The sequence below is a fragment of the Leptonychotes weddellii genome, unplaced genomic scaffold (assembly GCF_054177405.1).
Source record: "Leptonychotes weddellii isolate Sample4059 unplaced genomic scaffold, ASM5417740v2 HiC_scaffold_2552, whole genome shotgun sequence".
In the NCBI taxonomy this organism is placed as follows: domain Eukaryota; kingdom Metazoa; phylum Chordata; class Mammalia; order Carnivora; family Phocidae; genus Leptonychotes; species Leptonychotes weddellii.
In genome coordinates, this window is record NW_027846880.1 from 1 (window position 1) to 13,338 (window position 13,338).

At 61.4% G+C, this 13,338-nt stretch overlaps 1 protein-coding gene across 1 annotated transcript; it reads right to left on the reverse strand.

The window, feature by feature from the left end:
• Positions 1-108: 108 nt before the first annotated feature.
• LOC102733493 (pleckstrin homology-like domain family B member 1) lies at positions 109-12,628 on the reverse strand. Its single transcript, XM_081810428.1, has 11 exons — positions 12,119-12,628; positions 11,596-11,751; positions 8,423-8,533; positions 8,200-8,289; positions 5,076-5,216; positions 3,551-3,691; positions 3,295-3,397; positions 2,779-2,823; positions 1,885-2,179; positions 1,713-1,803; positions 109-415 (listed from the first exon to the last, which is right to left on the reverse strand). The coding sequence occupies exons 5-11, from the start codon at positions 5,214-5,216 to the stop codon at positions 179-181; spliced, it is 1,053 nt and encodes a 350-aa protein (XP_081666554.1). The 5' UTR covers positions 8,200-8,289; positions 8,423-8,533; positions 11,596-11,751; positions 12,119-12,628; the 3' UTR covers positions 109-178.
• Between the last annotated feature and the right edge of the window lie 710 nt (positions 12,629-13,338).

The window sequence follows — 13,338 nt, forward strand, 5'->3', positions numbered from 1 at the left end:
CACACCCCCCCACACACACACCACACACACACACACCCCACACACACCCCACTCACCCCCCCACACACAAACACACGCGTGCCCGCGCACTCAGGTCTCTGTTCCTGGGGGCTGAACGAGGCCTAAACAGAATTCTGCTTGTACTGAGCCAACAGCAGTCTTTTCTGGAGCAGAAGCTTTACAGCCCCGCAGGGCTAGCCGGCTGCCCCCGCTCCTCCCCAGCCCCACCCTCAAGCCGACCGCCCAGCACCCCCGGGCGCCCACTCACCTGGGAAAACTGTTTCTCCCGCATCTTGACCTCCTTCTCCACCAGCTGCTGCCTCCTGGCGCTCTCGCTCTGCAGCCTCCGCTCTACCTGCTCGCGCCGCCTCCGCTCCTCCTCCAGGGCCTGCCGCCGGAGCTCCATCTCCCGCTCCTGCCCCCAAAGCCAGCGGTCGGCGCCCACGGCTGCCCTCTGCCGCCCCTTCCCCCGCGCCCCTCCTCAGGCTGGGGCCGAGCTGTGGGAGGCACCCACCTCAGAGGGCAGCCTGGCACCAGGGAGCATCACCCCCAGAACCCACCCTCTACAAGCACCTTGCCGGTCGGGTTAAACACTTTCAAGTGCTTGGATCCGGGCTCTGCCGGATGAGCTCTGTGAGCCTGACAAAATCATTCAAACCCCCTGGGCCTCCGCCGTCTCATCTGTAAAATGGGGCCGAGGGCGCCCCCCTTCAGGGATTATAGGGAAACTTACACGAGGTCGTGTACATAAACCGCCCCTCACGGATGCCGGCAGGACAGAAGCACCGAATAAGCGGGGCTCTTACACTTATCTGAATTCCTACCACACACATCACCTAAGTGACTTTTCCCGATACTGAATTATTTTCAGTACTCCTTCCCTAATCATCACTAAGGCCCTTTGAAGCCAAATAACAAACATGTGTAATCTAACTTCAAATTTTATGGGGGGAAAAATGAACTTACAGAAGCCATTCTTGAGTCTAAAAGTCCTTAAACCAAATCATCAAACACAAAGCACGTCAGTGACATTTTATGTCCTCATCAACAGTAACGACCTTCACACCGTGAGCTCCTGTTTGCCATTTCTTCCCAGCTCAAAATTGAGCAGAGTCTCCTTTCTCTGTTTGCCAAGAGCTGCTTGTGAATACGCCCTCCTTCGACGGGAGTACGACTGAGAGGCCTTCTTTTCTGGCTGGCCTAGCGGCTGCCTCCCACCCCCCAAACCCCACTCTCACCTCCAGAGACGCAGAGCGCCCGGAGGGTGGAGACAGACCCCCCACCCCCTCCCCAGGCACGGGCTCCTCAGCCCCCAGCGCCCCCGTATCCCCTCCGCCAACACCCCTGCTCTGGCCTGGACACCTGCCTGCTCTTCTAGTCCTACCCCTTGAGCCCCCATTCCCGCGTTTCCTCGCCATCCCCAAGAGGAAGGACCTGCCGCCGGGGGTGGGGAGACCAGAATCAGAGTCCCCGTGGCGGCCAAAACACCCACAGAGGCAAACGCACAAAGGCTGGAAGGCGCCGCTGGGGAGATTCACGGTGGACAGCGCTTACTGTGCTGCCGCCTCTTGTCCTAAGAGCTGCGACACCTGCCACGTGGCCAGGCCTCCTCCACTTGAAGAACGCAATTAAAACCCTTTCTTCCTTGAGGGAAGGTCTGGAGGAGCCTGGGGGCGGAGGGGCTGGGGGCGGCCGGCGCCGGCCTGCCTCACCCTGGACTCCATGAGCCGGCTCTTCTCCGCGTGTGCTTCTTTCAGCATCTTCTCCATCTCCTCGATCTTGCCCACGTCCAGGCCGCTGGCGCTGGGGGAGGGGGAGAGCGGGGGGCATCAGGGGGCCGGGAGGCGGCTGGCAGAGGCAGGGCCAGCCCCCCGGGGCGGGTACCTGGACATGTTGTCGGGCGAGCAGGCCGAGTTGCCGCCCATGGAGATGCTGGTCTCCATGCTGTCCGAGCTCTCCAGGCTCAGCGTGTCGTAGGCGTGTTCGCCGTCCTCCCCGCGCTCCCGGCCGGCCGGCAGGTGGTGCAGGATGGAGTGGTGCATGAGCGGGGGGAAGCCGGAGGGGCCCGGCGGGAAGGGGGCCGCCCCGTGCAGGGCATCCCACTGACACTGCGCCTCGGCGGCAGCCTTCTGCTTCAACTCGGCCAGGCGCCGCCGCTGCTCCTCGATCACCTGCTGCCCTGCGGGACGGACGGGGGCAGAGTCACGGCGGGCCCTCTGGGGGACACTGGCAGCATCACAGAGGGAAGAGGGGAGCAGGGAGAGATCAGCACAGGGCCCACCCCTCGGCCCCCCCAGCTTCCCTAAAGCCCCCCCCCCCCAGCCCCAGGTCCGGCTGCCCTGCCAGCACTCGGTCGCCTGCACGACCGGCCACGGCCACATCGTCCGGCTTCAGTGCTCCTTCTGCATCCTGAGCCCCACAGGGCACTGCCCCTGCCCCGGCGGTGCCTCCAGCTCACAACCATGGCCTGAAGAGCAGGGCAGGGCTCATGCACCCCCGGCCCCCCGCCTGCTGGGGAGGGGGTCCGTGAGCAGGGTGTCCATGCAACCCCAGCAGTGATGCATAAGCAGGAGCAACACCAGCAGGGAGGAAGGGGAGACAAGGCAGAGCACAGCTGAGGCACAGCGAGCCCAGCTCGAGGGGCAAGGCCAGGGGACACCCCATCCCAGCTCAGCCGGTGGGGGGGGCGCGGCAGCGAGGACCTGCGCAGGATCATCATGCAGATGCCCAGGCGGGGCTGGCTGACCAAAGCAATGCCCCCAGTGACCAACGTTCTACCTGCTGGGTTGTCGGCTGGGGGGGGCTCGGCAGGAAGCGACTCGCCTGGTGTGGGGGCCCCGGGCAGAGGGTAGGGTAGAGAGACACAGAGGGGATGAGACGAGGGAGACGCACAGACGTGGGCTTTCAGAACGACCAAAATGCACACAGGCAACAAGGACTCCTGGGTCCCCAGAGCCGGTATCTTAGGGAACCACCTCTGGAGGCCATCAGGTGCACCCCCTGCCTCCAGACAGGGCAATGTCCGTCCCGGCTCAGACCAACAAGCATCTCCCTTCTTTGCTGAGCTCTCTGGGAAGGATCACACGGCCCCCAACCCTTAGTCTCTTGATAGATATCCAGGAAGCTCTTCTTCAGATATTGAATCTAAACGCTTTCTGTGCTTGCCTAGAACTCCATTAAAGCAAAGACACCCTGCGAAAGGTGTGGCACGGGGCGGGGGGGGGGTATATATCCATATATCTGGGGTCCCCCGGGGAGAGTGGGGGGTGGGGGGGCAGGCCCACAGCCACTCACCCTTCTGCTGCAGGGCCAGCTGGCGCTTGGTCTCGATGTCCTGCAGCGTGGCCGCCAGGTTGCGAGGGAGGCTGCCTGTCCCGTTCTGGGCGAGTAGAGCACTCTGCGGGGGGGAATGGAGCACTGGGACCTGGGGCTCGGAAGACACCCCCCTCCCAAGGCTGTCCTGGGCAGCTCTGACCCCTCCCCAGCAGCACAGCTTCCACGTCCCTACCCCAGCCATGCCACACACCCAGCCCGCCCACGGTCGTCAGACCTTCGGGGAGGGGCTCCGGCCCAGGGTAGCCACGCTGAGCTGGGAGGAAGAGGAAGAAGAGCCAGAGGAAGAGGGGAGGGGGCCACTGCGGGTCCGGGGCAGGGGGCTGGTGGCCTCACCATCCATCTTGGAGCGGTAAACCTGGAGGGAAGAGATCCTGACTGGTGAGCTCCAGCTCCCCCACCAGCCAGCAGCCCCACGTCACCTAGGCTGACTGTGATCCAGGTCCCGCCCCGGCACCAGGCCAGCAACAGCATTGAGCTTCTTGGGCCAGCCCAACGGACCGGTGTTACTGGTAGCCGCCAAGCCTTTTCCAGGCAGCTCCTCTCTGGACCAATCCCTGGTCTCAGATCTCAGATCTGAGATCTCAGAAAAGGTCTCAGAAAATCGACCCATGTGAGGTGGCATTCACATCGGTTGGGCAGAGCTGTGCGGGAGACCAATGGGAGGCCAGGGTTCCTTCTGGTCCAGCCCCAGCCACTAACAGGCTGTGTGACCTTGGGCCATGTACCTCCCGGCTCTGAGCCCTAGATCTGCAAAAGGAGGGAGCAGAGCTAGACGAAGGAACGGCCAAGCTCCCTCGCAGCCCTCACGTTTGCTGAAGACGGGGTCTGGAGTCAAGAACCCTGACGCCTCGCACAGGTTCTGCTACTTCCTAGTCATGGGGCCTTGGGGAAGTGACTTATCTTCTCTGGGCCCCAGTGTCTGCTCTGTAAGATCAGAGAGTGAACTGCTGATGATCACATGAATCGAAACACATACAAATAGAGCTACCTTACGTGCTAGAAGAATCGAACTCCTCCCAAATGGAACATGGAATTAGAGCTGAGACCACAAACGTAGAAGTGCGGTGCCTGCACCCCAGGAGGGAATCTTGGGCGCTGGGGTCCTGGGCACAGCCGCAGGTCAGTGGAGCACGCCCTGACCCCTTTCCCCATGCCACGGTCAGCAGCTGGCTACAGGCTCAGGTCGCCTGTACCCTGCACGGAAACGCTGAGGAGGCCTGGGCACGTCCTCATGGCTGTTACTTCAAAGTCTGTCCCACCAGTACTGCCCCCAAGTGTCACCCCTGGGGAGACCCGGAGAGCAAAATGCCAGCCACACTAGTTCCAACTGCAAGAGGCCCAAGAGGGCATCATCCCCCCCACTCCCCCACCCCGGTGACCGGGGGAGAGACTCCGGGCCTGAGCGCTGCGGGGGACAGAGCGGAGCCGTGGTCTGCCCTAGCATGAGGCACCAGACCCACCCCACCCTGGTCCCCGCCTCGGGAAGGCCCTTCCGCTGGACCGGCAATCCTCTAAGCCATCGGTGGATCAGAGGCTGGCCCTCCAGCTGCCCAAAGGGCCAGGACGCTGCCCATGAGGAGACCTCAGGGCCCAGAGGCCCCTTTCTGCCCTGACTCGACTGACTGCCACGCCCGCCCCCCCATCTAAGGTGGCGCTATGTGACTGCTGGACCAGCAGGAGGTATCCAGAGCAGAGAGGAGCAGGGCTCGGGGAGGGGCGGGCAGGGGGAGAGGGGTTACCTGCAGCTGCCGGGAAGCTTTGGCGGGCAGAGGCGGGGGAGAGGAGCGCGGGGAGGCCGCCGCGGGGCCGGTCCCCAGCCCGGCCATCAGCTCCTGGTACCACTGCTCTAAGTCTACGGCAGGGAGAAGCAGCTCCTCCATCTGGAGTGGGGCGTGGGGCGTGGGGAGCGGGCGTGGAGAGCAGGCGGGGAGGAGCGGGGCGGGGAGGGAGCGGGAAGGGGCAGGTTGGAGGAAGAGTAAAGGAAGGCCTCGATCAGGGGGGAAGCAGGAAGGTGAGGGGGAAGGGAAGGGAGGAAGGGAGAAAGGACAGCATAGAGAGAAGGAGAAAAACAGTAAGAGAACAGTTGCTGCGAACACGCCGAGGGCAAAGAGGAACAGTCAGGACACAACTCCCAGACCGGAGACTCGCGCTCCACCAGCTCCGATGCCGGCGGTGGCCGGCGCCCACAGGCACTACGCACTCCGGGGCTGGCCTGAAGCTCCGAAGCTGGGAAGCCGGGGCGGCGCGCGCACACACGCACGCGCACGCACACGCACGCACGCACGCACACGCACGCACAGCCACACCAGCCGTAGGCTGGGGGTGGCAGGAACACACAGACCACCAACCTTGGGTGAAGGCGTGAGAGAAGCGGAGGAGGAGGAAGAGGGCAGCACGGGAGGAAGGCAGGTGGTGGGAACCAGGTGCCGGGAGGCAGAGGCCCAGAAAGGCAGGCCTGGCGCAGGGTTTGTGGGCACGGGCGAGGCGCCCCACATCGCCTTTAGCTGCTCAAGCGTCACGTACTTGGGGGAAGGCCAGGATGCGGGAGGGAATACAAGAGGTTAATGGAGCTGCGACCCAAGAGATGGCCCTGCCCGTGGGCAAGGGAAGGGTAATCCTAGGAAGCGAAGAGCAGCAGAGCCTTGCACAGCCCGGGAAGGCGAGTCCTCTCAGTAGGACGCCCTGGCGCCACAGCAGAAGGCCTGCCCCTCGCTGAGCCGTCAGGAGCTGCAGCGCCCGAGGCCCCCGGGAAGAGAAGAAACCAGTCCCCACCCCCCTTATGCCCGCTGCTCTTCTCCCTCACCGCTGGAGACAGACCCTGTCGTCCCCCAAGCCCCACCCAGGCCTGAGGCACCATCTGGGCACCCACGAGGAGGCCCAGGTGGGCTCCCTCCGTGGCTGGTACCTCACTGTCAGGCAGGGCCTGGGCGAGCACGCTGGGGGAGGTGGCAGAAGCATGGGGGTCCAAGCGGAAGCACAGCTGGAGAACCTCTGCCAGGCTCACATACTCCTAGGGTGCCCGGTGGGAGGGGGAGGGATGTGCAGAGAAGAGGTTAACAGGGTACAACCAGGTACCCAACACCCAAACTCCATGCCTTAGGGCCACCACTCCATTCAATACAAGATCCAGAGCAGGGGTGGGGAGCTCAGCTGCCCACCATGGCCGGAGACAGCTGTTGTGGGCAGGGTGGGGGGAAGGGAGGACCAGAAAAGGGCAGGCAGAACAGTCTGAAGGCTCTTCTTGACCTCTACCTTTTGAAGCTGCCTTGCCATCCAGGCAGACCCTGAAGGCCCACCCCTGGGTTTGCTCTGGGCTGGGGACAGGAGAAGCCGAGGGAAGGCCTTCCAAGAGTCCACTGAGGATCAGGACCCGGCTCCCAGACAACCCTTCTGTCTCCGACACCTTGGGCATCCCCAGTGGGGCACACACACATGCGTCCATGGAGTACCAGCCACCATTCCCGAGCATCTCCTCGCACCCCATCTGCTGGGGCAGGAGCTGGAAGGGGTGGGATGGAGACACCACTAGGGAGTGAGCTAGACGGGCTCTGAGAGAGAGACCTTAGCAGGAAACAGCTCAAAGCCCAAGTAGAAAAATGGGCCCAGTGCCCATGGGTTAGTACTTGGAGAGAGATACTAGCACATTAGCTTGTGGGGTGGGAGGACAGGGCCTGGCATAGTCCCTGAGCATATCCTTAGACCCCGGAGCTTATCTAGGTGTCCCAGGCAGGGCAGGCATCCAAAATGCTGCTGAGTGCACAAGAGCCTAAGCCTGCCCTATCCAGAGGGAGCCCCAGCCTGGCCTAGCTCCAGAGGGCAACTGTCCTCCAGGGCTCAGGGAAAAGGAAAATGAGCTGGAGGATCCAGTGGGTTGTGAGAACTGATGAATGGCATGCAGAACATGTGCAAATTAATATGCAAATCGGTGCTCTGGTTTTGCACGGGCTGCGCAGGCCCTCTCCGGAACAGCAGGGTGGCACACACACTCACACTCTCACAAACTCTGGCCAAAGGGTAATGGCCACGCGCCCTTCAGCTGGGCCCGTGGGGGAAGCTGTAGGCAGGAGCTCAGCAAGCAGGCAGGCAGTGGGCACAGCAGGGCAGGCAGTTAGCTGTGATTACCTCTTGTGCTTTGGGGCTGAGCTGAGTGGAAGCAGGTGGGGTTAGGGGGACAGAGGAGGCCCCAGGCTCAGAAGACCCTGGGAAAGGGACCAGAGTTGCAGATCCCAGCCCCATCTCTGAGGACTCGGAGATGAGCAGTTCAGCCTACAGAGAGGGTACATGGTGAGGGGCCTCTCCCCTCACGCAGCCCAGCCACCCCGCCCCAGGCCTCAGTTGCTTGTGCAGTGAGGCAGGTAAAGAGCTTGGGAACTGGGGCACATCCTGGTTGGAACTTACACCCCAGGCATGCAAAGACTCGGGAAAGAACGGCTTAAGGGACGTCAGAGCCCACTTCTCAGCCAAGAGCGTAGCTCTAGACTGAAGCCCAAGGAGCTCCAAGGTCAGGACCCCTAGATTCTTGTGCTCCCCCTCAAGGGGAATCTACCCAGCCCTAGCCCTTACCAAACCTCCGAGCTGCCTGTCCTCCCCACTCATGCCTCCTGAATCCCCCAGATGTATTTAATCACCCAAAATGGCAGCATCAGTAAGCTCCTCCGAGCCAGAAAGGTATCTGAAAAGCAGCAGCTGGTGGCCACAGAGGGTCAAATCCCAGACGTCAGGGCCATTCCTACTCAGACCTCTCCAGTTCGGGAAAATGTTCCCATACGCAACCTCAGGGGCGAAGGTGCCCCATGTGGCTCCAGAGCCTCCCGAGAGACCCGCTGGGCCTGAAGCTAGGGCCAAGCCCAGCACGTTCGTTACCTCTTTGAGGGTGGATGTGGTCTTCGGGAAGGACCGGCCTCCTGTGAGTGAGTGGTATCTCCCCTCCAGCACAGTCAGTCTCTCCTTCTCCTACAAGCCCCAAGGGGCCGAGTCAGCGCGGGGTGGGGGTGACGGCACGGGGGAGGACCAAGGGAAGCGGGTCCCGCCTGGCCTCCACACACGTCTCCCACCATCGCGCCCCAGCCCACCCCGCCTGGGCTACCTTCTGCAGCAGCTGCAGGGAAGCGTTCTTGTCCCTTGCCAGGCGCTCCGACTCTTGCACTGCCTGGGCCCGGATCTGCCCCGCCTGGCTGTCCAGGATTGCCAGGCGCTCCTGGAGGAGAGGGGGGCCAGTCAGTCAGGCCTGGGAGACAACAGGGCTGAGCCCACGGGAAGACCCGTGGCTTGGGCGGAGGTCATCAACCAGCCCTTCTGCTTGGCTTCCACTCACCCCGGGGAAAACAGGCAACTACGGTCAGTTCCTCCCCTCAGCCCTCCCTCAACCAGCAACTCCTGTGCCCTGCCGTCAGCGAGTCCAGAACCCGGGGTGCAGTGAAGAATTCCCCACCTGCCCTGCCCCCACCGCCACCCCCCCAAGTCTGCTGCCTTCCCGGCGGGGACCGCCTCACCAGCCTCCCGCTCCCACTCTCTCGACTGTCTGGTGGGCTCCACACTGCCACAGATACCTTCTTAAAATGGCCTTGGACGTTTGTTTTTGTTTGCTTATCTGAATTTTCGAACCCTTCTAAAAATATATACATATTACTTGAGTAATTTTTTAAAAATTCACCAGTAAGATTAGATGACTCCTCTCCTCAAAATCTTTGAGTGACTCCCCGTTACTCACAGGCCAGAGCAGGGACTCCGAAGCCGGCATTTGAGGGCTCCTGGAACGGGGCCCCCACCGCGTCCCCGCAATCCTGGCCGCGGGATACAGCAAGCTGCGAAGCTGCATGCTCTCAGGCCTTTCTAACACCGCCCCCTTAGCCCGGGAGAGCGCCCCGACCTTCCACCACCGAGGGCTCACTTATCCTCCAAGACCTGACGGAGCGCTACCTTCTCTCCCAACACCTTCCTCAATCACCACTCGATTTCTCTGCTCCTCTCTCTGTGCTCAGATGACTCTGTAGCGCCCTCTGCCTCATACTACGGGTACTTATGAACATGTGTCTCCATCACCACCCCGCCCAGGCTGTCCGATCCAAGGGCAGGGTCAGTGTCTTAGATTCTGCCTCCATATCCCCAGTAGAACTTAGCACAGTGCTTGGCTCAACAACCATGTGCTAAAAGGAAATGAAAAGAGAATAACGTGAGAGAGAAGGATGGGGGATGGGGGGAAAAATGGGCTGGGTTAATCCTAGGAGGGCTTCCTGAAAGAAGTGGCCTTAAACCACCACCTTTAAGAGTAAGACGTGAGCAAGGAGGGAGGGAAGAAGGGAGCTGTCCTAGATCTGGGGTCAGCCCAAGGGATAATCCCCACAGCAAAATCTGCTGTTTATTGAGAACCTGTTAGTACTCAAGAACTCTGCTAAATGCTTTGCATTTGTTACCTCATTTAATCCTCTTTTGAGGCAGGTACCTTTATGCCCATTTTACAGATAAGAACACTGACATAGGGGCACCTGGGTGGCTCAGTTGGTTAAGCATCTGCCTTCGGCTCAGGTCATGATCTCAGGGTCCTGGGACCAAGCCCCATGTGAGGTTCCCTGCTCAGCGGGGAGTCTACTTCTCCCTCTCCCTTTGCCCCTCCCCTCACTTGAGTGCGCATGTGCCCACACTCTTTCTCAAATAAATAAATAAATGAATAAAATCTAAAAAAAAAAAAAAAAGAAGAACACTGACATATTTAGGAGCTGATGAGTGCTAGAGCTGGGATTAGAACCAAATCTGTTGGGACTCCAAAACCAGGACTCTGAACCACTCTGGATCACAGTGGAGACGGGAACACCAGACACCAGGGCAGATGCAGCCTGGCACAGGTGGGACACTGGGAGCTGAGGGAGGAGGGGAGGCTGAGCAGGCTCAGGAGAAAGCAAGGGAAAGAATGTGACCCCCCAGGGTCCCAGTGGCTCAGCTGGGTTCCTGGGAGCCAGGGTGGGCATGGGGAGGAGAGAACAGGAGTCCAATCCTACTGACCCCTCCCAAACTCCCTGGAGCTTACACCCACCAGGACCTCAAAGGGATGGGATGAGCTGATCTAGGGCTCCCGGCTGCATCCTCTCCAAAGGGAAGAGGAAGAGGCTGGAGAAGTGCCAGCCCCTGGCCCCAGGGCAGTACAGCATAAGGAACAGATACTTTGGGGCCAGGCGGGCCTGGGGTCCAATGCTGACTCTGAAGCTTGTAAGCCGAGAGGTGTGGGGCAGATACGTAGCTTCTCTGAGCCCTCGTTTCCTTGTCTATAAAATGAGGATAAGAGCACTGGCCTGTGAGAGCATCATAAGGTTGGCATAAGATAACCCAAGAAAGCCTCCTGGCACACACCCACGTGCTTGGGCAATGCTAGCTTGCTTCCTTCCTTCCATCTGTCTCGCATCTGGAAGCGGATGCATTTGTAAGGCAGAGAAACTCAGGGAGAGGGGCAAGGGATCCAGACGCAGGGGGAGGGCCAGCAGCTCCCCACATACCACCAGACTCAGGCTAGCCCTCGAGACCCCAGCCACCACTTTTCAACACCCCTCCCCTGATCTCACTGCCCTCACCTCCCACCCACTCACTCCAGCCGTCGCAGGCACGTGAGCTGCTGGACCATCCTCCCCCTTCTCCTCCCCGACTTAACACAAGCCTCCTCCCAAATGTACTCCCCACCCTCACATACACACACACACCCTGTCCTGGGCTGGCTGAGGTCAGGAGCAGAGGATCACCGCATCTGGAGCTCCAGAACTGGTGAGGATACCATACACAATCCCCTTGTTTTCTGGCTCAGCTAAGGCTGAGCCACAGCTGGAGCCTAGGGGATGCCCTTTCTAGGACCACCGGTTGGCTCGATATCCAGACCTCAGCACCTTGTACGTTTCCCAGCACGTCCACCAGACAGACAGATCTACACGAGCAGCAAGCCTCCCCCCAGCCTCCTCCTCCCCCATCTCCACCTTTCATTTCTCTGCCCACCAGGGCCGGCTCCGAACGGGAGCCCTGTCCACTCTCCACTGGGAGCCCACACTCAGTAACAGCCCCTGCCGTCCGCCCAGCGCCCTCAGACTACCCTCAGGGCCCATGCTGTCCTCACACACACCATCCTGCTTCATTCTCTTGACAACCTGCTCTTGGTTTGCAGAGAGGGAGACTGAGGCTCAGAAAGGTAAAGTTAGCTTTTAGGGGGTCATCAGCTGGGATCCAACTCATTGGCCTCCAACCTCCCCGCTGGCTCTGAGCAGGGGATGGGGCGGCGCACACCTTCCTCTTGGTGATGCTGCGAAGCAGCTCGGCCTGGCTCCGGAGCAGCCCCTGGCCGGCCAGCTCCCGCTCCTCCTCCACGCGGCTCTCCCGCTCCAGCTGCTGGAACTCCAAGTCCTCAAACAGCTTTGTCTCCGTCTCCAGGGCCTCGGCCTCCTTGAACGACAGTGACAGAGGGGGTCGGGCGGTGCTCGGGATACCACTCTGGGCCTGGAAGGCCAGGCCACAGAGGGGGGGGCGGGGGAGTTCTGAGGGCTGGCCCCAGGGAAATCGGGGAAGGGACCTGCCCCCGCCCAACCCCCTTTCCTCTGCTTGGGTTTGCCCCCTGCGCGGAGCATCAGTGCCTGGAGTAGCAGAAAGGAGAAAAGCGCTCCCCCCATCCTTCCCGGTCCCCTCCAAGCCACAGCACCGACCCTGGTGTCCGGCAGGTACTGCAGGGCCCAGGTGGTCCCGTCCCACCGCTCTCCTCTCTTCTGGGTGGGTGGCCCTCGGGGGCCAGGGAAGGGGGGCTGGTGAAACTGACCCTTCTCAGCTGCTCCTGTAACTGTTCCCGCACTGACTCGGGGCAGTTATCGAGCTGCGTCTGGAGCTCGGCGTAGAGCGCCTGGCGGGCCTCCAGGTGCCTCCGTCCCGCGGCCAGCTCCGCCCTCTCCTGGTCGGCGGGAGGGGGGGGGAGGGCGGGCACAGGGGAGAAACAGAACACACACTCCTCAACTCCGGCCCGCGGGCAGCGGCGGCCATGGGGGGGGCGGCCAGGGAGGGAGAGAGCCAGAGCCGGGGAGCGGCAGAGCGGTGGGGGGAAGGAGCCGAGGAAGAACAGAGGAGGATAAGCGGGAAAGGAGAGACGAAGAGAGAGGGGGAAGGCGTGTGGGAGGGGTGAAGCACGGGAGAGGCGCAGGACACTCGCAGGTGCAGGGGGCCATGTACGACAGCCAGACGGGAGGGTCTCGGGCAGAAATTTTGGTCTCTTGGAGTCCTCTGGACTAGAAACTATTTGGGGAGGTCCTAAGAAAAGCCCTCTGTCTTCTCTCCAAACCCATCAAGGCCGAAGCTGCTTCCCCATCACAGACGCCCAGCCTCTGGCCCCTGCTTCTCCCCCTCTTCCACCGCCTGGAGACCAACATTTCACCCTGGGGCAAAAGGTAGAGCCGGCGAGGGTTAAGTGCAGGGGCCGGGAGTGACTCAAAGCTGGAGATGTTAAAGCTCCGGGCAGTCAGTGCAGCAGCAGGACCCCAGCCCGACTCCCAGGGCCTCCCTCCCTCCTGCCCAGGGTGGAGGTGGGGGGCTGGTGCTGCAGGCTGAACTCCAGCAGGAGAGGGTTGCAATTAGTTCGGCCGTTGCTATGGCAACAGGAGCCCCAGGAGTGGGTACAGAGAGGAGGTGGATAGCTCTGTCTGGGGCGAGATGACACCTCCGAGGGCGGGAAGGGGGACAAGGGGAGGAGCTGGTGAGTCACCCCTCCGAAGGACAGGCAGAGGAGAAACTATGATTACTGATTCCAAAACCAGAGTGGGGCCGTGGGCTGGGGAGGAAAGCCAAGTGAACCTTCCCCACGGCCACCACCCCCACCCCCCACCACCACCTCAAATAACTGGGCTCAGAGAGAAGGCACTGTCCTGACTTCCAAGTGATGCCAGGTCAGTGAGAAAGGAAGTTAGGCAGCTTCCCTCTGAAATGCTGAGCTTACTTGAAGTAAGTCCCTATGCGGAATCCTGCCCCGCCCTCCCCCGACCCACCCCCCCC